General features: G+C 43.3%; 1 protein-coding gene across 1 annotated transcript in view; it reads right to left on the bottom strand.

The window, feature by feature from the left end:
* Nucleotides 1-27,632, bottom strand: part of il1rapl2 (interleukin 1 receptor accessory protein-like 2) — a 658,932-nt gene that overhangs the window by 534,704 nt on the left and 96,596 nt on the right. The window contains exons 3-4 of the mRNA XM_059976475.1: nucleotides 27,077-27,263; nucleotides 14,676-14,829 (exon numbers count right to left, since the gene is read on the bottom strand). Of these exons, the coding sequence (XP_059832458.1) occupies nucleotides 14,676-14,829; nucleotides 27,077-27,263 (341 nt within the window). The remainder of the gene's footprint in view (nucleotides 1-14,675; nucleotides 14,830-27,076; nucleotides 27,264-27,632) is intronic.

Here is a 27,632-nt window from a genome sequence, read left to right as displayed (position 1 = left end):
GGACCTCATCAAGTTAAGCAGCATCTATGGAAATATTTACACAGGCAATATCTATTCATTGAAGTTGATAGTTTCCTGATTGGTCAGGGCATCAAAGGATATGGCAGGAAGGCAGTTGTATGGGGTTGATTGGGATCTGGGATCAGCCATGATGGAATGGTGGAGCAGATCTGATGGGCTGAATGGCCTAATTCTGTTCCTATATCTTGTGGTCTTATGGTCTATCTATAGCGATAGATATACCGCAATATCAAGCAATATCTGAAGGGTTTTAGACCTAAACTGACTGCTAATTCCACCCCTCATAGATGCTGCCTGAGTTGCTCCAGAATTTTATTGGTGTTGCTCACAATTTCTAAACTCTGCAACTTCCTTCTGTTTAAAAGTTTCATGCCTTGAGGTTTTGAAGTAATTTGTATACAAGGTAAGCCAAATCTTCCTCTTTTAATTTTTCACTGTACAAATTCACTTCTGGGTAATTGAAAACATATTCAAGTGTTGTTTAGCCTGAAGGATAGAGATGAGAATGTGGCATTTAATACACCATTAAATATAGATGAGAACATGACAGTCAGTTCACAAAATTTCCAGTGCAAAAGATTATGCTGAAAAGACAATGAATAGATTGCAGTACAGTATTCCATTCATTCATGAGGGCAAGAATTATGGATCTGTTTATGTATTGTGACCTTTGTAGCCAGCATCAATGAAGAATGTATCAATAAACAGATATAGAAAAGATTTGTTTTAATCAATTAATTAAATTTCAATCAACATTGTAATGCGGACAATATCTAAAATAGATTCTGGTGGGGAAACTAGTTTTAAACATTCATCTTATTTTCTGGAAAGGATAGTGTATCACACTGAACCATAACGGATCGATTGTGAGAATGTGACAAGTGGACACGAGGCCAACCGATCATAGTATGAGTCGATTGAGCCTCCTATGCAAGGAGGTCCTCTCTTTTTTTTTGTGTGGGCGTTTGAATGCACACATTTTTTTGTCTCAGGGGCCTAGACTGTTGCTTCTGAGTTGCCTTGTGTGCTTCAAGGCTGGCATGACTCAGTAAAATTGTTTAATCTCACTACTCCATTGGCATTCTTGCTCAGCACGTACGTAACTCATACAATTCTGAAATTAATGCAATACAGAACCTATTGAAGGAGATAGGCTAGAAATAAGGTAATATTAAGAAATAAGCAAATAATCCTTTCAAACAATGCTGGCACGTCAAGACTCCATGATGAATTTCAATATGAAAGGAATGGAAAACCTTCCAACGTACCAGAAATTTCACTAAGCCTGTTTGCATTTGATTAATTTGTCTAGGGCTTGAGATTTATAGGTATTTCATTCTTAAGTTTCCATATTTTTCAGCTGCTGATGGACTTAAGGAGTGAAGCAGATGTGCATCTTAAGCTGAGGGTTATTACTGAAAACATATTATCTTTCTTTAGGTCAGAAAGTTGAAAACATGAAGCCAAGGACATTAAGTAGTGTTGTGATAGTCAAAGATTTAAGATTTTAAAGATGAGCTTTATTTGTCACATGTACATTGAAAAAGTCAAACATACAGTGAACTGCATCGTTTGTGTCAAAGGTCAGCAGAGTCCGAGGGTTGTGCCGCAGGCAGCCCGCAAGTGTTGCCTTGCCACTGGTGTCAACACAGCTTGTCCACAGCTCAGTAACTTTAATCCATACATATTTTGGAATGTAGATGGAAACTGGAACACCCAGAGTAAACCATCGTGGTCATGGAGAGAATGTACAAACCCCTTATTTCTGTGGTGGGAATTAAACTGATTGGTGATCACTGGCTTTGTGAAACGTTGGGCTAACTGTTATGCTGCTGTGCCATGATAATTAGTTAATAAACTGACCATTATGAAGCCCTTCATTTGGGTAAGGGGATCTGCATCAACTACAAGAATACCTCATGCATCTCTCAGAATTTGTGAATAGAATCATTCAATATAACAAGAACAGAGTGGCTATTATGTGAGCACTTTGACAGAAAAATCTAATCAAAATCATATCTCTTCTCTCTATATAACCCTGCTATTTGTTACTGTTGAATTATGGTATAAAATTTTGCTATACTTGCTTGTACTGTGCAAAAGTCTTAGGCACCTTCACTATACATATGTGCTTAAGACTTCTATGCATTACTCTATATATGCTGTGTATTTATTTAATTATATCATAATATTATACTTCATCTATATACATGTAATTGTTCAGTGAATTTTCGAGTAATGGTGCTGCATTTGAATCTGTATTTTTCTGGAAGCTTCTCAGTTTTTCTGCAGCAGGTGTCACACTGCTTGAAACTGACTATTTTATAGATTAAATGTTATCATTAGAGTTTTTTAAATCACTAGTCTGACTATGAGATGACTTCTTCATCTTTTCTTTGTTCTCCCAGATCCTCTTTCTTTCTTCTTCATTCTTGTAATACTTGATAAAACAGCTGTAAGCAAGAAGTTTTATTCCTCATTCTTGACTTCGGGAGAACCTCTGGATGGCAAAAGCACCAGGATCCAACATTACCCTTCAATTATTCGTCAATTAAAAAAATGCTCTAAATCTGCTTCATCCATCCATTCAGAGACACTTTCCAAGTCCTAATCCAATGCACATAAACAATTTCTCAGCTTCCTCTTCATTTGTAAATCCCTTTCAGGTCAGGCGTCAGTCTACACGTGTCAGTAGATGACAGCTGCTTCAAATGTCTTCCTCATCTGATGAGATAGAAAATAAGCATTCCCACATGAAAGAAGTGAGAGTCATTAGGCATTGACACCAAGGGTTTAATGTTGTTTGATAATTCACCTGCAAAGTGCAGTAGGATTCTTTTGCAATATTAAATGTATATATGAATGTACATACAGTAGTTGTTACTGGCACAGAAGTCTAGGAAATGCATAAAGGGATGGGACTCTACATTGATATAAAATCTCATTAACATAGGATAATATAATGGAAGAGGGTCGATAAGAAAACCTGATGTGCACAAATCAGCAATTGCTTTTTTCTGCATCACAACACTACTTGCTCAGTAATGTAAAGGCTCATGAACCATTACAACTCAACAAGTCAGGCAGCATCTATGGATGGAAATGAATAGTCAACATTTCAAGTTGAGGGTCTTCACCAGACATCTCCTTTCAATGATATTATTTAATTTTGGTATTCAGCAGCAACATATTCAGCTAGCATGGGTACTTACATGCCCACAAGAAAATGAATCTCAGGGCTATGTAGTATATAGTGACATGTAAATACTTTGATAATAAATTTACTTTGAACTGTGAACTTTAAAACTTCTAAAGGAATGCTCTACAAAATCCGTGCATATTACCTGACCCACTCAACTTGTCCAGCATTGTCTACTTCTGTGTCAGATTTCTTGTGCCTGCAGTACTTTCCTTTCTTATTAAGTTTAAATCTGACTTCTAAGCTGCCTGCCTCAAGGCAAAGTATGTGCTGAAGAACAGAAGACTTGCATCTCCAGGTTGCCATCTATACCCAGAGCAGTTTACAGTTGCTGTGCTTGATTCAGTAGTCATTGCTGTAATACAGGAAACAGCAGTCAATTTACACATCATAAACTTCCACAAATGATAGGGAAGTGATGACTTCATGGCCTGTGTAATGAAGTTCTTTGAGGAGTAAATGGACAGGACACTAGGGATATTATCCTTGCCCTTCCTTGAAATGGTACTTTGCATTTTCTGTGTCTGCTATTGAGGACCTTACAGCATAGAACATTACAGCACAGAACAAGCTCCTTGGCCCACAATAATGCGCTGACCTTTGAACCCACTCTAAGATAACTCTATCCCTTCCCTTCCAAGTAGCCATTCATTTTTCTTTCATCCATGTGCCTATCTAATACTCTCTTAATTGGCCCTAATTTACCTGCCTGTTCCATGACTCCCAACAGCACATCCCACAGTCCCACAGTCCCACTCTGTGTGTATTCCCTCCAATATATTCCTTCAATCACCTTAAGATTATTCCCTATCATATTAGATTTCATACCTCTTATTTTGTACATCTCTATCCAGTCACCTCCTTCGCTCCAAAGAGAAAAGCTTTAACTCTCTCAATCCATCCTCAATATACATGCGCTCCAGTCTTCTGCACTCTTCCTAAAGCTTCCACATTCTTCCTTTAATGAGGCATCCAAAACTGAACACAATACTCTAACTGCAGCTTTTTTGAGCTGAGGCATTACTGCACGGCTCTTGAACTCTATCTCTCAACAAATGAAGACCAGCGCACCATGTGGTTCGGTTTACTACCTCTTGACCCTTGGCTACGTAACTGTTCAACTACAGTACGTTGGAGTGCCAGCCTACAATCCTGTGTCTAAATCTCTGGAGTGTGATAAATTAATTTAAAGAATTGAATTGTATCAAGCTTTTATGAAATCTATCTTATACCTTCCTCATGCCCTTATGTTATAAAATTAAATCAAGCCAATCTTTCTTCTGAAAACCTATTAAAGGCAAATCTTAAAGTTGTCCAAGAAATGTTGATGAATTTATCACTTGGTTGTATTTCCCCTCAGAGCACTGTACAATTATGGTTTTGCATGCTCCTCCTGGGAGTCTGCTTATGATCTAATTGGTTGTTCAAGATCTTCTTCAGATAAAAGCCAGGCTGTTACTTCTTCCTGCCATTGTATTGGTATAAATACTGAAATATTTATATCAGTATAGGAAGGCAGGATTGCTTCAACATTGAAAGAGTACAGCTAATGTCCTAAGTGATTCATATTGCTTTGGATTACAGCAGAAATAGCTTATGATTAGTGTACTAATAAATGCACCCATGTATTGCATTAATATATGATTTCATAAGCATTGTTCCATTATGGTTTTACAACATTTGGGACTGAAGTATAGTATATTAAAGTTAAAGTATACACACACACACACACACACACACACACACACTTAGATCCACTTTATTAGGTACACCTGCACACATTTGTTAATCAGCCAATCATGTGGCAGAAACTCAATACATATAAAACATGCAAACATTTTCAAAAGGTTCAGTTATTGTTCAGAGGAGACATCAGAATGGGGACGAAATGTAATCTAAGTGACCTTGGCTGTGGAATGATTGTTGGTGTCAGATGGGATGGTTTGAGTATCTCAGAAAGTACAGACCTCTTGGAATTTTCACACACAGCGGTCTTTAGAGTTTACAGCAAATGGTGTGAAAACACAAAAAAGAAACATCCAGTGAATACCCTGTTCATGAGACAGGTGAAAGGAGAATGGCCACAGTGTTTCAAGCTGATAGCAGCTCAAATAACCACACATTACAACTGTGGTATGCAGAAGAGCATCTTCGAACACACAACACATCGAACCTTAAAGTGGATGGGCTACGGCAGCAGAAGACCACAAACATACACAGTCAGTGACCATTTTATTAGGTAGAATGAAGGCAACATCTAACATTAATGACCTCCAGCATCCAAACCATGCAATCTACTCACATCTACCATTGGGCACGAGGTACAGAAGCCCAAAGTCCCACACCACCAGGTCCAACAACAGCAGATTGACTTCAATCATTTGGTTCCTGAACCAATCAGCAAATTCCTATTCACTGTAGATCAGCCTTATTATGACCACTTTGATCACCTTTCAATGCATGAACTTAGTTTGTTTCTTCTTCAAATTGTGTTTCCTCTTGTAAAAATTGTGCATAATTTATGATTTTCTTGTGAATGCTGCTTATATGATGCTATGTGCCAATGATGCTTTTGTAGGTTTTCCATTGCATCTGTTCACACATCGACTTGTTTGTATGGTCATAAACTCAACATTGATTTGACCTATGGATATGAAAATACGATTTAGGATCAAGATTAGGCCAATCAAGCTAATGGCATCATTCGAAAAGGTTATACAAAAAGACCATATGATATAGGAGTAGAACTGGGCCATTTGGCCCATCTATTCTGCTCCACCATTTCACCATGGCCGATTAATTTTTCCTTCTCAGCTCCAAACTCCCACCTACCCCCTGTATCTCTTCATGCTCTGACCAATCAGGAATCTATAAATTTCTGCCTTAAACAAATATAAAGTTATGGCCTTCACAGCTGCCTGTCAGAAAGAATTCCACAGATTCACCACTCTCTGGCTAAAGAAATTCCACTTCATCTCCATTCTAAAACAATGCCCCTTCATTCTAAGGTTGTGTCCTCTGGTCTTATACTCTCTCACCACAGGAAGGATCTTCTCTACATCCACTCTATCAAGGTCATTCACCACTTGATAGGTTTTAATGAGGTCACCCCTCATCCTTCTGAATTCGAGTGAATACAAACCTAAAACCATCAAACACTCTTCATATGACAAGTCATTCAATCCTGGAATCATTTTTGTGAACCTCCTTAGAAACCTCTCAAGTTTCAGCACATCCTTTCTAAGACAAGGGGCCCAAACCTGCTCAAAGTACCAACTGAGGCCTTACCAGTGCTTTAAAAAGCCTCAACATTGCATCCTTATTTTTATATTCTAGTCTTCTTGAAATGAATGCTAACATTGTATTTGTCTTCCTCACCACAGACTCAATTTGCTAATTAACCTTTAGGGAATCCTACACAAGGAACTCCCAAATCTGTTTGCACCTCATTTTTTTGTATTTTTCTTCATTTAGAAAAGAGTTAACATTTTCATTTCTTCTACTGATGTGCACGATCATACACCTCCCAATACTGTATTCTCTCTGCCATTTCTTTGACCATTCTTGAAAATCTAAGTCCTTCCTCAAAGCTACCCGCCCCTCCACCGACCTTCATATCATCTGCAAACTTTGCAACAAAGCCATCAGTTCCATCATCCAAATCTTTGACATATAACCTAAAATGAATTGGTCCCAACACAGATCCCTGTGGAACATCACTAGTCACTGTCAGCCAACCGGAAAAGGCTCTCTTTATTCCCACTATTTGCCTGCTGCCAATTAGCCTCTGCTTTATCCATGCTAGAATCTTTGCTGTAATAACATGGGCTCTTAGCCTATTAAGCAGTCTCATGTGTGGCACTTTGTCAAAGGTCTTCTGAAAATCCAAGTGCACAGCATCAACCAATTCGCTTTTCTCTAGTAAACACAAAGTGTACTGCAGATGCTGTGGTCAAATCAAGACGTATAAAAATGCTGGATGAACTCAGCAGGTCGGGCAGCATCCGTTGAAAGGAACAGTCATCTGCTCCTTTCAACAGATGCTGCTTGACCTGCTGAGTTCATCCAGCTTTTTTGAACGTCTCCTTTCTCTATTCTGCTTGTTATTTCTTCAAAGAAATCCAACATAATTGTCAGGCAAGATTTTCCATTGATGAAATAATGCTGCCTATATCCTATTTTATCTTATGCCTCTACAGACAAGCCCCCTGCTGACTGCTCCTGTGGCTCCTCCCACAGACCCCTGTATAAAGGCGATCAAGGCCTGAGCCCGGCCTCTCAGTCTCCAGGATGTAGTATGGTGGTCACTCACTGCTTGTTCCTTCTTCCAGTCAATAAAAACCGATATCTCGCCTTCATGTCTCAGAGTGAGTTATTGATGGTGCGTCAATTTTATTGACTGGAAGTTTTAAAACATGGAAACTGTTTTACGTCCGGAAAGATTGGATTTGGACCCCCAAGACCCTGAAGCAGCTCTTGCCTTTGAACTCTGGCTTGCATGCTTCCAATCATACTTGGAGGAGGTTCGTGCAACTGAACCCGCTGTTATGCACAGAATTCTCCTCTCGAGGGTCACCCCAAAAGTTTATTCATTTATCAGAGACCTGCTGACCTACGAAGGGGCACTGGACACCCTCAAAAGACAGTACCTGCGGCCGGTGAACACCATCTACGCAAGACATCGTTTAGCTACGCACCGACAGTGGCCTGGAGAGTCGTGTGCCCAGTTTCTCTGAGCTCTACAGATGCTCGTCTGAACTTGTGACTGCAAAATGCTCACGGTGGAACAGCATGCGGAGCTGCTAGTACGAGACGCCTTTGTTACAGGAATTCGGTCAGTGTACGTGCGCCAGCGGCTGCTGAAAAATGCCGATTTTACCTTATGCTTGGCAATCGAGACGGCCGACACGCTGGAGGCTGCTCTGCGCAACACTGACGCTGTCCAGCCGCGCTATTCCCCGCCGGTTCTGTGGACACCTCAGACCCCGCCACTGCCAGTTCCTGCAAGTGAATTCGCCAATGCTGCTGCCAGTCGTGATTCCACGAACTCCCCGAACCCAACCATGGCGGCGGCCAGGCGAAAACCCGAGCTGTGTTATTTCTGCGGACTCAAAAAGCACCCCCGAAAGCGCTGCCCAGCCTGAGAAGCGACCTGCTCCAGCTGCGGGAAGAAGGGCCATTTCACCAAGGTCTGTAAGTCTAAACTGCGAGCAGGGTTGAGCAGCATTGCATGTGAGACGTGGGGTCCGCCATCTTGCATGCCCGGATGTTGGCGGCCATCTTTGTCGGCGTCACCATGCCCTGCCCCCTACCCATGAGAGACGTGGGGGCTGCCATCTTGCATGCCCGGATGTGGGCGGCCATCTTTGTCGGCTTCAACATGCCCTGCCCCCGACCCACCGATGCTTACCGGGTACCAAGACGCCAGTTCAACTCTGGCCACCTTAACCCTCGACCAAAGCGCCCCACACCAGCTTGCAAAGTCAGTGATGGACATCCTGGTGGAGGGGCACAGGACTAGCTGCCTTTTTGACACGGGCAGCACTGAGAGTTTTATTGACCCGGACACAGTGCAAAGCTGTGGACTCATGATGCGGCCGGTAAGCCAGAGGGTCACCTTGGCTTCTGGGTCGCATTCCACAGACATCCGGGTGGGTTGTGTAGCAACCTGTGCAGGGCACAGAATATTGGAACTTTGCGCTACTGGTCGTGCCTCAACTGTGCGCACCTGTGCTATTGGGGCTGGACTTCCAGAGCCACCTCGAAAGTGTGACTATGGCATATGACAGGCCCCTCCCACCACTCACTGTCAGGAATCCTCAGTTTGGTGGGACTTCGCCATATACCCCGTTACTGCACACACACACACACTGAACCACACGTCCCGCCTAGCGCCATGCCGACAGCTGCGCTACCGACACCATTTGCAGTCTCTCCACCCTCAAGATCCCTCCCCCACTGTTGTTTGCCAACCTGACCCCCAACTGTAAACCTGTGGCAACTAAAAGCAGGAGGTACAGCGCGGGGGACAGGGCCTTCATTCAGTCAGAGGTGCAGCGGCTGCTCAGGGAGGGAATCATTGAGCCAAGCGCAAATCCTTGGAGGGCCCAGGTGGTTGTTGATCGGACTGGGCAGAAAGATAGGATGGTCGTGGACTATAGTCAAACTATCAATAGGTTCTCGCAGCTTGACGCGTACCCCCTTCCCCGCATCGCGGATATGGTCAACCAGATAGCTCAGTACAAGGTGTACTCGACAATAGATCTGAAATCCGCTTATCACCAGCTCCCCATCCACCCAGAGGACCGCCCCTACACTGCCTTTGAGGCGGGCGGCAGGTTCTATCACTTCCTGTGCGTCCCCTTCGGTGTCACGAATGGTGTCTCTGTCTTCCAGAGGGAAATGGACCAGATGGCGGACCAGTGCTGACTGAAGGCCACATTTCCCTATCTGGATAACATCACCATCTGTGGTCGCGACTAGTCGGATCACGACGCCAACCTCCAACGATTTTTCCAAGTGGCTGAAGCTCTGTACCTTACTTATAATAGGGATAAGTGTGTGTTCGGAACCACCCGACTCGTTATCCTTGGGTATGTCATGGAAAACGCGGTCATTGGCCCTGATCCCAACCGTATGCGCTCCCTGTTAGAACTCCCTCTTCCCACCACTCTCAAAGCCCTCAGACAGTGCCAGGGTTTTTTTTTTCTATTACGCCCAATGGGTCCCCCATTACGCAGACAAGGCCCGCCCCCTGGTCAAGTCTACCACTTTTCCCCTCTCTGCTGAGGCCCTGCGCGGCCTTCAGCTGCATTAAAGGGGACATTGCCAAAGCAACGATGCATGCGGTGGACGAGACCATTCCCTTCCAAGAAGAGAGTGACGCCTCCGATTTCTCACTTGCTGCTACCCTCAATCAGGAAGGCAGACCAGTAGCATTCTTTTCTTGTACCCTTCAAGGCTCTGAAATTCAGCACTCCGCGGTGGAGAAAGAAGCCCAGGCCATAGTGGAAGCTATTAGGCACTGGAGGCACTATCTTGCTGGCAAAAGATTCACCTTGCTGACCGACCAGCGCTCAGTTGCATTCATGTTCAGCAACCAACAGTGGGGCAAAATCAAAAATGATAAGATTTTGTGGTGGAGAATAGAACTCTCCACCTGCACCTATGATATCCAGTACCGGCCTGGCAGACTCAATGAGCCCCCTGATGCCCTATCCCGGGGAACGTGTGCTAGCACACAGCTCGACCAGCTGTACGCCCTTCATGCACAACTTTGCCATCCAGGGGTCACCCGATTTTACCATTTCGTGAAAGCCTGGAACCTGCCGTACTCCCTGGAGGACATCAGGACGATGACCAGGGACTGTCAAATCTGCGCTGAGTGCAAACCGCACTTCGACCGTCCTGAAACGGCGCAACTTGTCAAGGCCACCCGCCCTTTTGAGCGACTGAGTGTTGACTTTAAGGGCCCCCTTCCCTCCACCGACCGCAGTGTCTATTTTCTCAATATTATCGACAAGTACTCGCGGTTCCCCTTTGCCATCCCCTGGCCCGACACCACTGCCACGTCCGTCATAAAAGCCCTGCTCCAGCTCTTCACTCTGTTCGGGTATCTCTGCTATATCCACAGTGATAGAGGGTCCTCCTTTATGAGTGACGAGCTGCGCCAGTACCTGCTAGCTAGGGGCATTGCTACTAGTCGGACTACGAGTTATAATCCCCGGGGAAATGGACAGGTGGAGAGGGAGAATGCCACAGTGTGGAAGGCCACACTTCTAGCCCTTAAGTCAAAAGGGTTGCTGGTCTCTCGATGGCAGGAGGTCCTCCCTGAGGAACTCCACTCTATCCGCTCCCTGTTATGTACGTCCACCAATGCCACCCCTCATGAATGCCTATACTCTTTTCCCAGGAAGTCTGTCACTGGGACCACCCTACCAGTTAGGCTGACATCCCCAGGGCCAGTGCTGCTCCGGAGACATGTGAGGAGTACTAAATACTCCCCGCTGGTCGAAAGGGTTCACCTTCTACATGCGAACCCCCAGTATGCCTACGTGGTCTTACCTGATGGGCGGGAGGACACGGTCTCCGTCCGCGACCTGGCCCGCAGGAGCAGCAGACCACTACCCCGAACACTCCACGGTAACTATGAACCCTGTACCCGAGGTGACATCGCGCACACCAGGCCCTACACAGACTCCTCACGACACTCATATACCGGGCGTTTCGTACGCGTATATACCAGGCGTCTCGCACATGCTTGAGGGATCACTGATGCCTAGTGGGCTGACATCTCCAGTTAGGCCGGAACCAGCACAACCTCCGTCTCCGGTGCAATCACCACCACCGGCACCTGTGCAATCACAGCCGGTGCTACGTAGATCACAGCAACAGATTCGACCACCCGATAGACTTAACCTGTAAGAAACTTCACCACATGGGGACTCTTTTTAAAACAAAGGGGGGTGGGGTGAATGTGGTGAACTACATATACCTGTCTGGACACGCCCCCTGCTGACTGCTCCTGTGGCTCCTCCCACAGACCCCGGTATAAAGGTGATTGAGGCCTGAGCCCGGCCTCTCAGTCTCCAGGATATAGTATGGTGGTCACTCACTGCTTGTTCCTTCTTCCAGTCAATAAAAGCCGATATCTCGCCTTTACGTCTCAGAGTGAGTTATTGATGGTGCAACAGCTGCCTATATCCTATTTTATCTTATGCCTCCAAATACTCTGAGACCTCAGCCTTAACAAATGTTCCCAACATTTTCTCAGCCACTGAAGTCAGACTAACTGGCCTATAGTTTCCTTTCTTCTGCCTCTCTCCCTTCTTGAAGAGTGGAATGACTGCCCTGACTGTACTCTCAGCTCCACAATCCTCTCTACCCTGGAGAGAGTGACACACTTCTTGACTTCCTTTTGTCTTCTACAAGACGGAAGACTATCTCTACCTGCTTGGATGAGTGAAGTTCCAACATTTCATGAAGTTAACACCAACCAAATGTTGTTTAGCACTCCATCAACTTGCCTAATTGTTAATTCTTATTCACCATAGTCACTGCACAGCAGTTACTTCCCTAGGCTACACTGCTGGAACTTTCCAAAGCAACAGCTGCTACCTTTATGGACAAGGGCTACAGGTATATGGCAACAATCATAAATGCAAGACATTCTACATATGCTGGATATTAAGAGTGCCACACAAAAAATGCTGGAGGAAATTTGCAGAACATCCTGATTTGGAAATATGTACATGGCTGATGAAGTAGCTCAGCCTGAATCACTGACTGTCCATTCCCTTCCATTGATGCTGCCCAATCCTGCGAGTTCCTCACCATCTTGTTTAGAGTCTGATATTTCTTTCACTCAGTGGAAAGTGAATCCTCAGTTGTGTAGAGGTCAAACTGTCAGCGGCCACCAGCAAAGTTTTGTTACTAAGTCAGTGACCTGCTTACTATATTCTTTACTGTTTAGCTGTGTTGCACTTTACTACATGCTTTTTGAATTATATTTAAATTATCTAGAGTATAATGGGTGGTGGGGAGGAGATACATCTCTACAAAAGATGGTGTAAGGTGCTCCTTCCCGCTGCTACAGTGTAGATCACCTTTGGGAAAGGCATAAAACCTGCTTAGAACCTGATATGGCTCACACAAAGCCATGGGAGCAGGTGGTGGCTGGTTTTATGAGAAGCTGATGCAGATTACAAGTACTAGTTATGTGACCACTGACGCCAGACAGACAATCTCTAAAGAGCATTGATAATGGCTGAGGCCACCTGCAATGTTCCCTCTAAGGTGGAATTTTGCTGGAATTTTGCTGGAATTTAACAAAGGAATTTAAACTGCGTACTAAAGGTTGTCACCCTCTACCTCGTTGGCATGTTCAGTATATTTCATGATCGTACACAATCGCATTTCCTTTCCAGTTTCTGATGCAGACCGCGTTGAAAATATGGAGTCTGTGATGATTTTAGGACTGGCTTATTTGTAGTCTTTTTATCGAAGAAATGAATCAGTGTGTAAATGTTCTGGTCACTGGGCAAAAATTGCACAGTATATTTGCACACACTAGTCATCAAAAATTAGAGAAAATGTTGCCCACCCATCTTGTAAAGACACTGCCCCGGAGAAGGCAATGGTGAACCACTTCTGTAGAAAAACTTCACTGGGAGATCATTGTCAAGACCATGATTACCTGCATCATATGACATGGCACATAATGATAATGATGATAATAGTATAATATTTTGGTCTGGAGGAACATTGTTTTGCTTGATTTTATATCTGTACAGTCAAATGACAATGAACTTGAACAGGGTCTACATTTTCAGCAACTAAAGAAAACAGAGATTTTATTCCTGTTGAAGAGATCGTCCCAGTAGGAACATTTTCTGTTTGATAACTTCTGTTACAAAATGTTGTGCAGTGGAATATCTTCTGCTCTGTGCTTGATTCAATACTTGTAACTATGAAGCCCTTAACATTAACCACCCTGTTAAACAAGTAAATAAGTTGAACGTTACATTTAATCCTCTTCACCCAGGAAACCTAGCTATGACATGCTGCCCTTTATTCGTTTCATTGGTCTGATTAAGATTCAAGTCCCAAAATTCAAGGTACAGTTATTATCATAGTATGTATACACTATACTGAGATTTGTCTTCTCCAGACAGCCACAAATCAAAGAAAACCATCGAGACTGTTCAAAGCAATTCATCAACTTCCCTATGTATAAAAAACAACAAATCACGCAAATGGCAACGAGAACATCAAATTCCCGATGCACGATAAAAACAAACAAATCACGCAAATGGCAGCAAAACACAAAGGAATGGGCAAAAACACAGCATATAAAAACGTAAAACTCAAAGTGTTCAATTGAACTACTGTGCAGTCCAATTCATAAATCACAGAACCCAGATTATGTTGCAAGTATTCTAGAAGCCACCCAGAAGAGTGAGAGGAATCTTGAAGAAGTTTTCCTCTCAAAGACTGGTAGCATTTGGACCTCATTGTCTAACTGAATGGTAGAGGCACAAACCTATGTCATAATTCAAGAAACAACAGCAAAGTTCTTCACATGCATGGCAGGTTAAGGGCTGGGAAGTAGGATTAATTTCAACCAAGTCATAGAGTCACGTATGGCCCACTAAATCCATACTAGCCATTAAGTACCCATTTACATGAATTCCATTTCATTCTCCATACATTCCCACCATTCCCATTACCCTTCATCCTGAAATAATATGATGGTATGATTCTATTGAAAATTCACAAAGCCAATCCTATCATGTACAAAATGTCATAACCCATTCCAACATCAGCCAACGTGATAATAAACACCAGAGGCACTTTTTAGCTGAAGAGAAGATCCATTGCTATTTCATCACAGGGTCAGATGTGAAATCCTGGACATAATTTTATTTCACTTTGTAATGAACATTAATGATCTTACCTGTAACGATCAATTCAATCGTTCTTCTCACCAACTGGTCCTTGTATTTGAGTTCACATGTGTAATTTCCAAAATCCTCCTCTTCAACCTCTTCAATCACAAGAATATTCCGTTTTTGTAAGATATTACTCCTCCATAATTTTGGCAAGCATTCCTATGATAACAAGAAAATGAATGAACAACTCACTGATTTCAGCACAATGTCATAGAGTCATAGAGTTATACAGTATTTAAACAATTTCATTGGCCAACATCCATGCTGACCTAAATGTCCACCCAAGCTAATCCCACTGCCTGGATTTAGCCCATATCCTTCTTTCCTATCCATGTGCATTTCTAAAATTGTATTTTAAATGTTGTGAGGGCACCTGCTTCCACAGCAGGGATTCTCAACATTTTTCTGCCATGGACCCCTACCATTAACCAAGGGAGTTCGTGGACCCCAGGTTGGGAACCCCTGCTGGGAATGTTCTCTGGCAGCTCCTTTTATATATTCACCTTCCTCTTTGTGAAACAATTTTTGCTTTAAATCTCTTTAAGTCTTTTCCCTCTCACCTTACCCATCTCTTTTCTCTTCCTGTAGACTTCCCTATTCTGGCAAAAGGGCAGCAAATATCTATGCCTTATGATTTTATAAAGTTTTGCAATGTGTCCCCAGAAATATCCAAAAATATTTGTTAAAAGCTGAAACGTGATCTATCTTTCACAATGAATCCATTATCATTGGCAATTTCAATTATTTTCTTGTTTATTTTGGCTTTCTAACATTTGCAACTTGTTTCTTTGGAACCGTGACAGTAGTAGTACTTGAGTCGAGTATGATGTTCTTCCAAGGGTTTATTCCCTTATTGGAGAAGATCTGTGTTTGACTATTTATCATGAAGAGGATTCAGATTTCTGGATCATTGGGACCTCTTTTGGGGCAGTTGTGATCTGTACAAAAAGGATGGGTTGCACCTGCATCCTAGGAGGACAAATACCCTGACGGGGAGGTTTGCTAAGGCTACTGGGGAGGGTTTAAACTAGAATTGTTGGGGGGTAAGAACCGAACTGAAGAGACTGGGGAAGAGGAGGTTGGCTCACAAATAGAGAAAGCTTGGAGACAGTGTGAGAGGGAGGGTAGGCAGGTCATAGAGAAGGGACATGCTCAGACTGATGGTTTGAGATGTGTCTGTTTTAACACAAGGAGTATTGTGAACAAAGTGGGTAGGCTTACAGCGTGGATCAGTACTTGGAGCTATGATGTGGTGGCCATTACAGAGGAGATGTCAGGGGTAAGTTTTTTTACGCAGAGAGTGGTGAGTGCATGGAATGGGCTGCCAGCAATGGTGGCGGAGGCGGATACAATAGGGTTTAAGAAACTTTTGGATAGGTACATGGAGCTTAGAAAAATAGAGGGCTATGGGTAAGAAAAGAAATTTCTAAGGTAGGGACATGTTTAGCTCAACGAAGAGCCTGTATTGTGCTGTAGGTTTTCTATGTTTCTAATGCCCAGACATGTCTGGTCTGGTGGTATTATACCCCTGTAGTCCATCCCTCCTAATTAGTAAGTCCTCATCTAATTGTGTTTCCGCTCTCCTGCCTTCTTTACAATTAAATTCCAGTTCCTACTTAGAGTGTGACCTTCGTCCTTCGTCTTTGTTAAAATTCTTTTCCTCTAGTTTTATTTCAATGGCTTCCTTTGCCAGGTGATCCCAAAAGTCATTGGCATGGCACAATTTTTTTGTGCTGTTAATGCCAATTTCTGTGGGTAACCCAAACCTATACACCTCCTCTGCTCCTTGTTGTGTGATTCCACTGTGTGTCCCATAAGGCCAATATAAGCTGCTCCACATTCATGGGAAATTCTTCAAATACTTTAGAAGCATCTTGGAAAACACCCAGAGATCTGAGCTGTCTTGGTAGGGACACAAGGAGGTCATGCACACACTGAGGAATAAGTGTCACATGGGAAATTGGTCAAGAAGGTTTAATCACTTGGCATTCAGAATGTGGTAGTAAACTGGAGTCAACGTTGGCTTATAGGGAGAAGCCAGACAGCGGTAGTAATGGTTGCCTCTCTCACTGTCTGAGCAATGTGCTGCAGGGATCAATGCTGGGTCCATTGTTGTTGTCATCTATATCAACAATCTGAATGATTTGACCCAGTTGGAGGCATTGTGGACAGTGAAAGCCCTCAGGGCTTGCAGTGGCGTGTGGATCAGCTGGAAAACGGGCTGGAAACTAGTGGATGAAATTTAACGCAGGCAAGTGTGAGGTGTTGGACAGTGTGAGGACAAGTGTGAGGACAGACCATGGTAGGTTTCACACATTGAATGGTAGGACAATGACAAGTACAGTAGAACAAAGGGCTCTGGGGATACAGATACATGATGCATTGACAGTGGCATCTCAGGTAGATAGTGTCACAGAGTGAGCTTGTGGCACAGTGGACTTCATAGAGTACTGAGTACAGGAGTCTGGATGCTATGTTGAATTTCTATGAGACATTGGTGAGGATTAATTTGGAGCATTCTGTGTAGTTCTGGTTATTATAAGACCATAAGATATAGGAGCAGAATTAGACCAATTGACCCATCAAGTCTGTTCAACTGATTCATCATGGCTTCCTCTCAGCCCCAATTTCCTGCCATCTCTCCATATCCCTTCATGCCTTGACTAATCAAGAATATATTAACCTCTGCCTTAAGTATACATAATGACTTGACCTCCACAGCTGCTTGTGGCAAAGAATTCCAAAGATTCACTGCACTCTGGCTTAAGATATTCCTCTTAATATCCATTCTAAAAGGGCAATCCTCTATTCTGAGGGTGTGTCCCCTAGTCTTAGACTCTCCCACCATGGAAGACATCCACTCCACACCCACTCTATCAAGGCCTTTCACCATTCAATAGGTTTCAAAGAGGTCACCCCTCATTCTCCTGAATTCTAGTGCCTACAGGCCCCGAACCTTCAAATGTTCTTCCTATGACAAGCCGTTCAATCCTGGAATCATTTTCATGAACCTCCTTTGAACCCTCTCCAGTTTCAGCACATCCTTTCTAAGATAAGGAGCCCAGAGATGCTCACAATACTCCCAGTAAGGCATCACTGGTGCTTTATAAAATCTCAACGTTACATCCTTGCTTTTATATTCGAGTCTTCTTCAAAATGAATGGTAACATTGCATTTGCCTTCCTCACCACAGCCTCAACCTGCAAGTTAACCTTTAGGGAATCCTGCACAAGGTCTTCCACGTCCCCTGGTACCTGTATTTTTCTGTCCATTTAGAAAATAGTTGACCCTTTCAGTTCTTCTACCAAAGTGCACGACCATACACTTCCTGACATTGTATTCCATCTGCCATTCCTTTGCCCATTCTCCTAATCTTTCTCAGTCCTTCCGTAGCCTCTTTATTTCCTCAAAACTAACTGCCCCTCTACCTATCTTCATATCATCTGCAAACTTTGCAATATAGCTATCAATCCATCATCCAAATCATTGACATATAAAATAAAACTCAACACACAGACCCCTGTGGAACACCACTAGTCTCCAACAGACAGTCAGAAAAGGTTTCTTTTGATTCCCACTCTTTGTCTCCTGCCAATCAGCCACTGCTTTATCCATACTAGAATCTTTCCTGTAATATCATGGGCTCATAACTTGTTAAGCAGCCTTATGTATGGCAACTTGTCAATGGCCTTCTGAAAATCCAAGTACACAAAATCAACCAATTCTCCTTTGTCTATTCTGCTTGTTCTATCTTCAAAGAATTCCAATGCTATCTACCTATAGGAAATTTTTCAATAAGTTTGGAAAAAAAAGTTACAAGAATGTTGCTGGGATTTGAGGACCTGAATAATAGGAAATGACTGAATAACTTAGGAGTGAAGTATACAAAGATATACAAAAATTTTGACGGGAAAATGTAAGCAGGTTTTTACATGAAGGTTGGGTGAGGCTGAAACGAGAAATAATTGGTTAAGGGTGAAAGGTGAAATATTTAAATGGAACTTGAGGGAGAACTTCTTCATTCAGCTTATGGAATGAGCTATCAGCAGAAGTGCCGGATGCAAGTTCGATTGCAACACGTAAAGGAAGTTTGGATAACTACATGGATGGGAGGGGTATGAAGGGCTATCTTCCAAGTGTGGTCAATGGGACTAAGCACAGAAACATTTCAGCACAGACTAGATAGGCCAAACAGCCTTCATCTGTGCTGTGGCCTTTTACAACCTGATGACTCTATGTGTGTAAGAACCAAATCAACCCACACACTGGCTTGTCAAGTTCCAATGTCCTCCAACAGCAAATTCTACAGACCAAACATAAGACTGAACAGCCACATCAAACCTCACCCTTTACCTATCATCCATTGTACAAGACTATGAAAGTCTTGGTGCAACCAAATTCAAAATCCCCACAAAAAAAAATCACATCAGGATAATATTGAATGCTACCAATGTAATTTGCCCAGGCCTACGCCCTGGAAGCTCCAGGAGCAGATCCATGGTCTCTCGAGACCGACGGATGCCACCACCACCAATGTATTCATTCCAATTTTCAATAGCTTTCCACATCATTCACACAAGTTAGCAAAGTGTTAATATTTCAACATTCTTTGTAATAATTCAGGAGGATGATGCTGATCTCCCCTTTTAAGGACCATTAGGGATAGTTATTAAAATTTACCTTTGCAAGCAATGTACATGTAGAGTCAATAAGAAAATGATCAAAGCTTTAATATTTAATCAGCAAATGAACTAATTTATCCTCATATCCTGCAGAATCACATTTTGTTGGATAATCATCCAAAGGGACACTTGTTAACTGTGATGGAAGATCTGTAAGTGAATGAAATTCTTGGCCTTGCATGAGGTTTAATTATCTCAAATTTAAATCTTCTATCTCTGCAACCATAAGTTGTCTTATGAGGATAGGGTGAGTAAGCTAAGGCTTTTCCCTTTGGAGCAAAGGAGGATGAGAAATAACTTGATAGAGCTGTACAAGATGATAAGAGGCATAGATTGAGAGGACAGCCAAGATTTTTTTGCAGGGCAGAAATATCCAACATGAGGGGACATTATTTTAAGATAACACACACAAATTGTTGGAGGGACTCAGCAGGTCAGGCAGCACCAGCGGAGAGAAATTTTGTGTGTGTTACACTGGATTTCCAGCATTTGCACAATCTCTTGTATTTATAATTTTAAGGTGATCAGAGGAAAATATAGAGGGATATTAGAGGTAAGTTCTTTTACATAGATAGTGGTGAGTGCATAGAATGCACTGCCAGGCTGATAATAGAGACAGGTACATTTGATTCATGTAAGAAACCCTTAGATAGGCACATAGATGATAGATTAATGGAGAGCTATGATGGAGGGAAGGGTTAAATTAATCTTAGAGCAAGTTAAAAAGTCAGCAAAACATCGTTGGTCAAAGGGTCTGTACTGTATCCAGGTTTAATGTTCTATAAATAAGGCAACATTCTACTTCTACAATAACCATTATTATTCAAAATTCAGTTCAATGCAAATTTATGATCAGAATACATATATGTTACCATGTTAGTTCAGGTGCCTTGCCATTCGGCGTGGGCGATCATGTCATCACGGTCCCTGACCCTCCAAGTTGTAGTTGTTGCCTCCCCTGTTTCTAACCCTGATGTTAATCCGTCTATCATTCTCATTCTCTGTCAGGCTCTGCTTCTTTTTCCCTCCAGCTTACCAGTTGTAACTAAATGTTCTAATGTCTCTCTTTGCATGATGTGTCCAAAGAATTTCGATTGCTGTTTTCTGATTTTTTTAAAAAAGTGATTTACATTTTGATTTTGTTCTCTGCAGAACTTCTTCATTGGTTATCCTGTCCGTATATGATATGCATACTCTGAAATTCATTTTCATGTGGACATTCAAAGTAAGTACAAAGAAACACAAGAGAATCAATGAAAAACCGCACACAACAAATGACAAACAACCAATGTGCAAAGGACGACAAACCGTGGAAATATAAAATGAGAAAAGATATCAAAATAAATAAAATTTGAGAATATGTATTTTAGGGTCCTTGAAAGTGAGCAATAGGTTGTGGAATTAATAGTTCAGTATTGGAATGAGTGACGTTGAGTGAAGTTATTCCCTCTGGTTCCAGAGACTGATGGGTGATGGATCACTGCTTCTGTTCCTGGAGATGTGGGAAATTTGGCTCCTGAAACTCATTCTTGGTGGCAGCAGCAAGAAGAGAGCATGGCCAGGGTGGTGGGGGTCCTTGATGATGGCTACTGCTTTCTTGTGACAGCACTCCTTGTATTGCCAGAGCAAGTTCAATGCCAGGTTGTCAGTACTCCTTTGATCATTAAATTCAAACCCATTTTCTCACCACCCACCTTTAAAAAGTTCAAAGTAAATTTATTATCAAAGTCCCAGTATGTCACCATATATAAAGCTGAGATGTGTTTTTTTGCAGATATACACAAAGACTGCATCTAACAGGATGGGCAGACACCCAATATGAAAAAGCCAACAAACTGTGTAAATACAAACAATAAATAAATAAATAAATAAATAAATAAATAAATAAATAGATAGATAGATAGATAGATAGATAGATAGATAGATAGATAGATAGATAGATAGATAGATAGATAGATAGATAGATAGATAGATAGATAGATAGATAGATAGATAGATAAATAAATAAATAAATAAATAAATAAATAAATAAATAAATAGATAAATAGACAAATAAATAAATAAATAAATAGATAGATAGACAGATAGATAGATACATAGGTAGATAAATAAATAAACAATAAATATCGAGAACATGAGTTGAAGAGTCCTTCTAGTTGAGTCCATAGGTTGTGGGAACAATTCAGTGATGGAGCAAGTGAAGTTATTCCAACTTGTTCAGGAGCCTGATGATTGAGGAGGGGTAATAACTGTTTCTGAACCTGGTGATGTGAATCCTGAAGCTTCTGTACCTTCTTCCTAATGGCAATAGTGAGAAGAGAGCATGGCCTTGTTGGTGGGGGTTCTTGATGCTGCTCTCCTGCTACAGCGCTCTGTGTAGATGTGCTTAATTGTGGTGATGGCAGGTGGGGGGTGGGGGCTTTACCTGTGATGGACTGGGCACATCCATTACTTTTTGAAGGATTTTCCATTCAAGGGCATTGGTACTTCCATACCAGGCAATGATGCAATATACTCTCCACCCCAGATTTATTGCAGTTTGTTGAAGTTTTACATGTCATGTCGAATCTTGGCAAACTTCCACAGAAGCAGAGGCACTGCCATGGTTTCATCGTGTGTTGGGCCCAGGACAGATCCTCCGGAGTAACAACACTGAGGAGTTTAAGGTTGCTGACCATCTCCACCTGTGATTCCCTGATGAGGACTGGCTCATGGATCTTGATCTGCTCCTTGATATTGCTGACATTGAGAGAGAGACTGTTGTTGTTATGGCCCCCCTCAGCCAGACTTTCAGTCTCCCTCCTATATGCTGATTTGTCATCACCTTTGACTCAGCCAACAATATTGGTGTTGACAGTAAAATTTAATATGGAATTGGAGTTGTGCTTAGCCTCACAGTTATGGTATGAAGTGAGCCAAGCAGGGGGCTAAGTACACAGCCTTGCAGAGGAACTGAACTGATGGAGGTTGTGGATGAGCAGTTTTTGCCAATCCAAACTGAGTGGGGTGTGCAAGTGAGGAGATTGAGGATCCGATTACACAAGGTATTGAGGCCAAGCTCTTGAAGCTTATTGATTAGTTTTGAGGGAATGATGACATTGAAATCCTAGCTGTTGTCAACAAAGAGTATTACAATATTAAGCCTGAAGACCCAAAGGGCCATGGTGAAGCAATGGGATCTGACCTGCCATTTCCAAACTTTCACATTGACTGGATACTTCCAGCCTGTAATTCTATTTTTCATTTGATTCCACTGTATGTGCAGCTCTCTGGTTCCTATGGCATTATGCATTTTCTTACACCTCCGCATGTACATCCTGCCCTTGCACATAATTCCTCCAAATCTATTTTCAATTTCCTCTGTGCAACATTTTAATAACATTGTTTAAACAGTTCACAAATTATAGCAGAAACCACTTCAGCACTGTAATTGTAAAAATAACAATCTAAATCAGACCCCACAAAACTGTCTTCCACGATGTAATTTGCTTCTTCTAACTCGCAATGTGGACAACACTAGAGAATTTACAGATTCTGCAAATGACTGAAATCCACAGCAACACACATAAACTGCTAGAGAAACTCAACAGGTCAGGCAGCATCTATGGAGGGGAATAACCAGTTGATGTTATGGCTGAGACTCTTTATCAGGACTAATGAAGGGGCTTACACTGAAAGGTCGAATGTTTATTTCCCTCCATAGTTGCTGACTAATTGCTGAGTACCTCCAGCATTTTGTTGGTTTACATTTGACAGGAAGTTTGACTGGACAAGCGTGATTGCATTACAGCAAGTTACAGAACGGAAGGCCATTTACCACACTGTGTCTCTGCAACCCTTTGGCCTTAGGAATGGAAAGTGAGATTAGGCGGTGAACTATTTCAGCCAGCAGAGATGCAGTGGGTTTTTGGTGGTATATTGTACCTTAGAAAATAATCATACTTATGGTAAACAGTAGGATGGGTGTGAAGGCAGATATCACTGTACATCAAAGATTTTGCTTCCTGAATACTTTTGGGTATACCATATGGATTTTGGGCTGCTGATTATGAAAATCATCATGGAATTTCACTATCATGCACCATTTTTAAAAATCCTTTTAATTATTATTATCTTAATTATTATGAGTTAATTATTTTAACTTATAATTCAAGTCAATTGAAATGTTGCCCACAATATAAGTTGCCAAGTTTTCTATCTTGTCTGGGCATGCTTAGGCAGGGTGGATACTGCATGGCAGGACAGGTTACATCATTTTATTGAAAGGAAAGTGACTTCAAGACAAACTCCTGCTTCAGCTGTGTTAAAGCAATTGGGTTGATTTAGACCACAAGACAAAGAACAGAATTATATCATTCAGACCAATGAGTCTGCTTTTTGATTCTATCAAGTCCGATTTATTATCTTTCTTAACTCCATTCTCCTGCCTCATCCCTTAACTCTTGATGCCCAGAGAATTCAAGAACCTATCAACCACCTCATTTTAAATATTGTGGCACTCAGTGTGGGGGGCGGGGTGGGTGTACGTGGTCTACAGCCTGCCCCAGGATTCCTAATGACCGGCGCTATTCAATGTTCTTGTGACTAAGTGTTTCTGTGGGATTATGGTAGGATGTTCAAGTTCATTTATTGTTACATTTTAGCTTGGGTTTACAGTTACTTGCTTGTGTGTTTGTGAGTCACCCTGACTGTAACCGGGGCGTATAATAATCACCTCCCCTGTCTGTATGCGACTGAGTGTATTCTCTCCCTAGGCCATAGCGCCCGCTCTGCTTTTGTGCTTGTTGCAATAAAACCCGCAGCTGAGTTAAATGAGCTTACTTGTTTGTTATCATGAGCCAACGGCTTGCCACAATTGGTTTCGAGAGTGGGATCAGAATTTGACAGTGAGATTGAAGAGCTACAACATCAGACAGAGCACCTTAAGACCCAGGGAGCGGGTTGAAGGACTGAGCAGTCTGACTGCCCTGCACCACTGGGCTGGGCTCATGAGGGCGTACCCAGAAGGAGAGCAAGGGAACGAAACATTGTGCCATCCCAGGGAAGCCCGATGGAGCAAGCGTATCCAGGCTCCCATGGGAGGACGGGAACATGGCAGGCAGCACCACTACCACCAAACCAATGGGCCTCAGGAATAAACAGCACGAGGTCCACCCTGAAGCCCCAGGTACAATGGTACCAGCCACCTGGAGCCTTTCCTGGTGCATGTCAAGCTTGCCACATGGCACCATGGGTGGAGCCCCACCAAGACGGCAGTGCTCCTTGCCCTGGCGCTGGGGGGGATGCCCTGCAGACCCTCCTTATCTTAGCATGACAACAGGGCCCTCATAGCAGTGCTGGAGCGACGTTTTGAGCAGAGGCTGTTGGAAGAAGCAATGAGGGAAGAACTAGGCAGCAGACAGCGCCAGGTGGGAGAAAGCCTGGGGGTGTTCACAGCAGACCTCAATCACTGTGCTCAGCATGGCTACCCCCCAGTTCTCTCCCACGGCCCAGTAACAGCTTGCCCTCCATGCCTCTGAAAAGGCACCGATGCCGGAGCACTTTCGGCAACATGTTTGCCTGACATCACCATCATCACTAGATGAGGCGCCGGCTGAGGTGGAAATGACAGAAGCAATTTTAGCATCCCAAAGTGTTCTAGCATTTCCAAAAGCCCAGGCAGAGCAGGAAACTGAAGATGCAGAGCCCATGAGAAAGGCCTGAACATCGCCACAGCACATCCCCGTACAACCATCAGGAAACACCAAGTGGGCGGCGCTGCCTGAGACCTCCAGCAGAATCTCTCCATGGTTGCTCTCTGGGTGGGCCGCTTGCAGGGCATCAAATGTCATGCTTTAGTGAACATGGGGTCAACTATCACCACCATCTGTCCGGGTGTTCCCCACAACAACGGATCAGGCATCCCGCCTGGGTGGTCAACAATGGCAATCCAGTCAGCTATGGTCACCTGTGCTCGTGCAGCGATGCGAGGGAAGAGGAGGCTGTGCATTGCAGTGGGGAAAAACACAGTGGGGCACGAGGTAGGGCCAGCTGACATCTGGAGTCCTGCAGCACTGGGCTGGAGCTGACGAGCTGCTGGGGTGGGGGGGGGGGCCTGTGAGGATGTGTCAGGGGGCAACACTCTGCATTAGCACCAAACCTGTGGCTCTCCGGCAGGGCATCTCCTGGAGCAGCAACAACTGCCACCGGTCTCACCGCAGCCCGCTGCAGGGCAGCACACCCCAGCAGAACCGAGGGCAAGTGGTGGAAGCAATGTTCAGGTAGACCTTTCCACCATTGACAAGAACCTGAGTAGTGGGCAGGTCAGCGATCTCATGCCGGCCCAGGTGAGCAGCTGGCTGAGTGTGGGATGGCGGCCGGAGTGGGCAGAGGTCTCCGTCCTGGATCCAGAGCTCAGTGGGGAATGCTGGAGTTGTTGTTCTGGCCGTGGCAGTTTCCCGATGGGTTCAGGCATCTCCTGCAGCTGGTGGTCCCCTGAGGGGCTCTGCACCAGGGTGCTGCGGTCGGTGCAAAGCCTGGGGGAGGGGGGTTGGGTTGCTCATTTTGAGGTCACAAAGACATTGGGCAAACTGTGTGAATGCTCCTACTGGCCTGGGCACGGGTAGGGCGTGGAGCTGTTGGTGCCCTGCTTTGATGTTTGCACATCCTAGAAGGGGCAGGGGTACTAATGCAGCAGTACCTGGTGGGGACCCCAGTAAGGGTCGCTGCCCCACATGGAAGGTGGGACTATTCCCCAATCTGGAAAGCCACTGGAAAGGCTCAACTGCATCTCCAATGTGGTATACTGGGTAAAATTGCCGTCGTGCTGCACTGGGACCAGCGGGCACCATATTGGACCTTGGTCACCACCGACCTGGTGAGACTGAAGGAAGGAAGTGACACTCTAGGTGCCCTGTCTCTTACCTCAGCAAACAGTGCCTCCAGAAATTCCTGAGCACCCCATGAGGTAATGTTGCCCCCCCACCAGGACTTTTGGACTTTGTTGTGGACTCTGGAGTTACAGGGGAAAACTGACCTCTCAGATGGGGACAATGTTGTGCTCCGGGAGGCTGGGGGAGTATGGTCGACAGCCCAACCCAGTGTTTATACTGGCCAGCACTATTTATTGTTCTTGTGTTAAAATACTGTTATGGGATTATGGTGTGATGTTCAAGTTCATTTATAGTTACCTTTTGGCTTGGGTTATACAGTTATTCACATGTGTGTTTGTGGGTCACCCTTACTGTAACTGGGATGTGCAATAATCACCTTCACCGTCTGTATGTGACTGAGTGGGTTCCCTCCCTGGGCCATTGCATCTGGTTTGTTTCTGTACTTCTCACAATAAAAACAGTTGTTGAGTTAAAAGAGCTTTCTCATCTGGCCTCATGGACCAAATGCTTGCCACGATAAATCCAATGACTTGACCTCCACAGCTGTGCATGGTAATTAATTCCACAGATTCAGCACTCTCTCCTTAAAGAAATCTTTTATCATCTCTGTTCTAAACGATGTCCTTCTAATTGGAGGTCTTCTCTCTGTTCCTAGACTTTCCTCACGTTAGAAAATATACTATCACTGTCCACTCTGTCCAAGCCTTTTAATATTTGATAGGTTTCAATGAGATCCCCCTCATCATATACAGGTTACATCATTTTAATGAATGGAGTGTAACATCAGGAAAAAGTCTCATAACAGTTATGTTATAGTAACTGATTTGATTTATTCAAAGTGTTTGTTTTTACCTTGTACCAAACAATATCAATATCTTGATCAGTTGTGATGAAGTCTTCAATATCTGGGCAGAAGATCTCTTTGCTTTTAGTAATTTCAGCTTTCTCCAAATTTCTGATCATACTGTTGTAGCAAAGTCCTGAGTCGTTTTCTGCCACCATCAGGGACATCGTCACCTTCATACAGTACGTCGAGTTTCTGCAACAAGGGAGGAACGTTATTTTTCTAACATTACCCCACAGAGTTAAAATATTAAAACAACGGTGATGAATGTTAATCCTAAATAGGACCATAAACCATAACACATACGAGCAGAATTAGGCAATTCAGCCCATCTAGTCAGCTCTGCAATTCTATCATAGCTGCTTTATTATCCCTCTCAGACTCATTCTCTCCATGACCTTCAAACTCCTTACTAATCAGGATCTTATCAACCTCTGTTTTAAATGTACCCAAATGACTTGGCCTCTAGAGCAACTTGTGGTAACTCATCACAGATTCACCAACCCCTGGTGAAAGAGATTCTACCTCATCTCTGTTCTAAAGGAACATTCTTGTATTCTGACA

Source organism: Hypanus sabinus, chromosome 8 (genome assembly GCF_030144855.1).
Source record: "Hypanus sabinus isolate sHypSab1 chromosome 8, sHypSab1.hap1, whole genome shotgun sequence".
NCBI classification, from domain to species: Eukaryota; Metazoa; Chordata; class Chondrichthyes; order Myliobatiformes; family Dasyatidae; genus Hypanus; species Hypanus sabinus.
The sequence above is the reverse complement of the archived record's forward strand: the minus strand, read 5'-3'. Positions and strand labels throughout refer to the sequence as shown.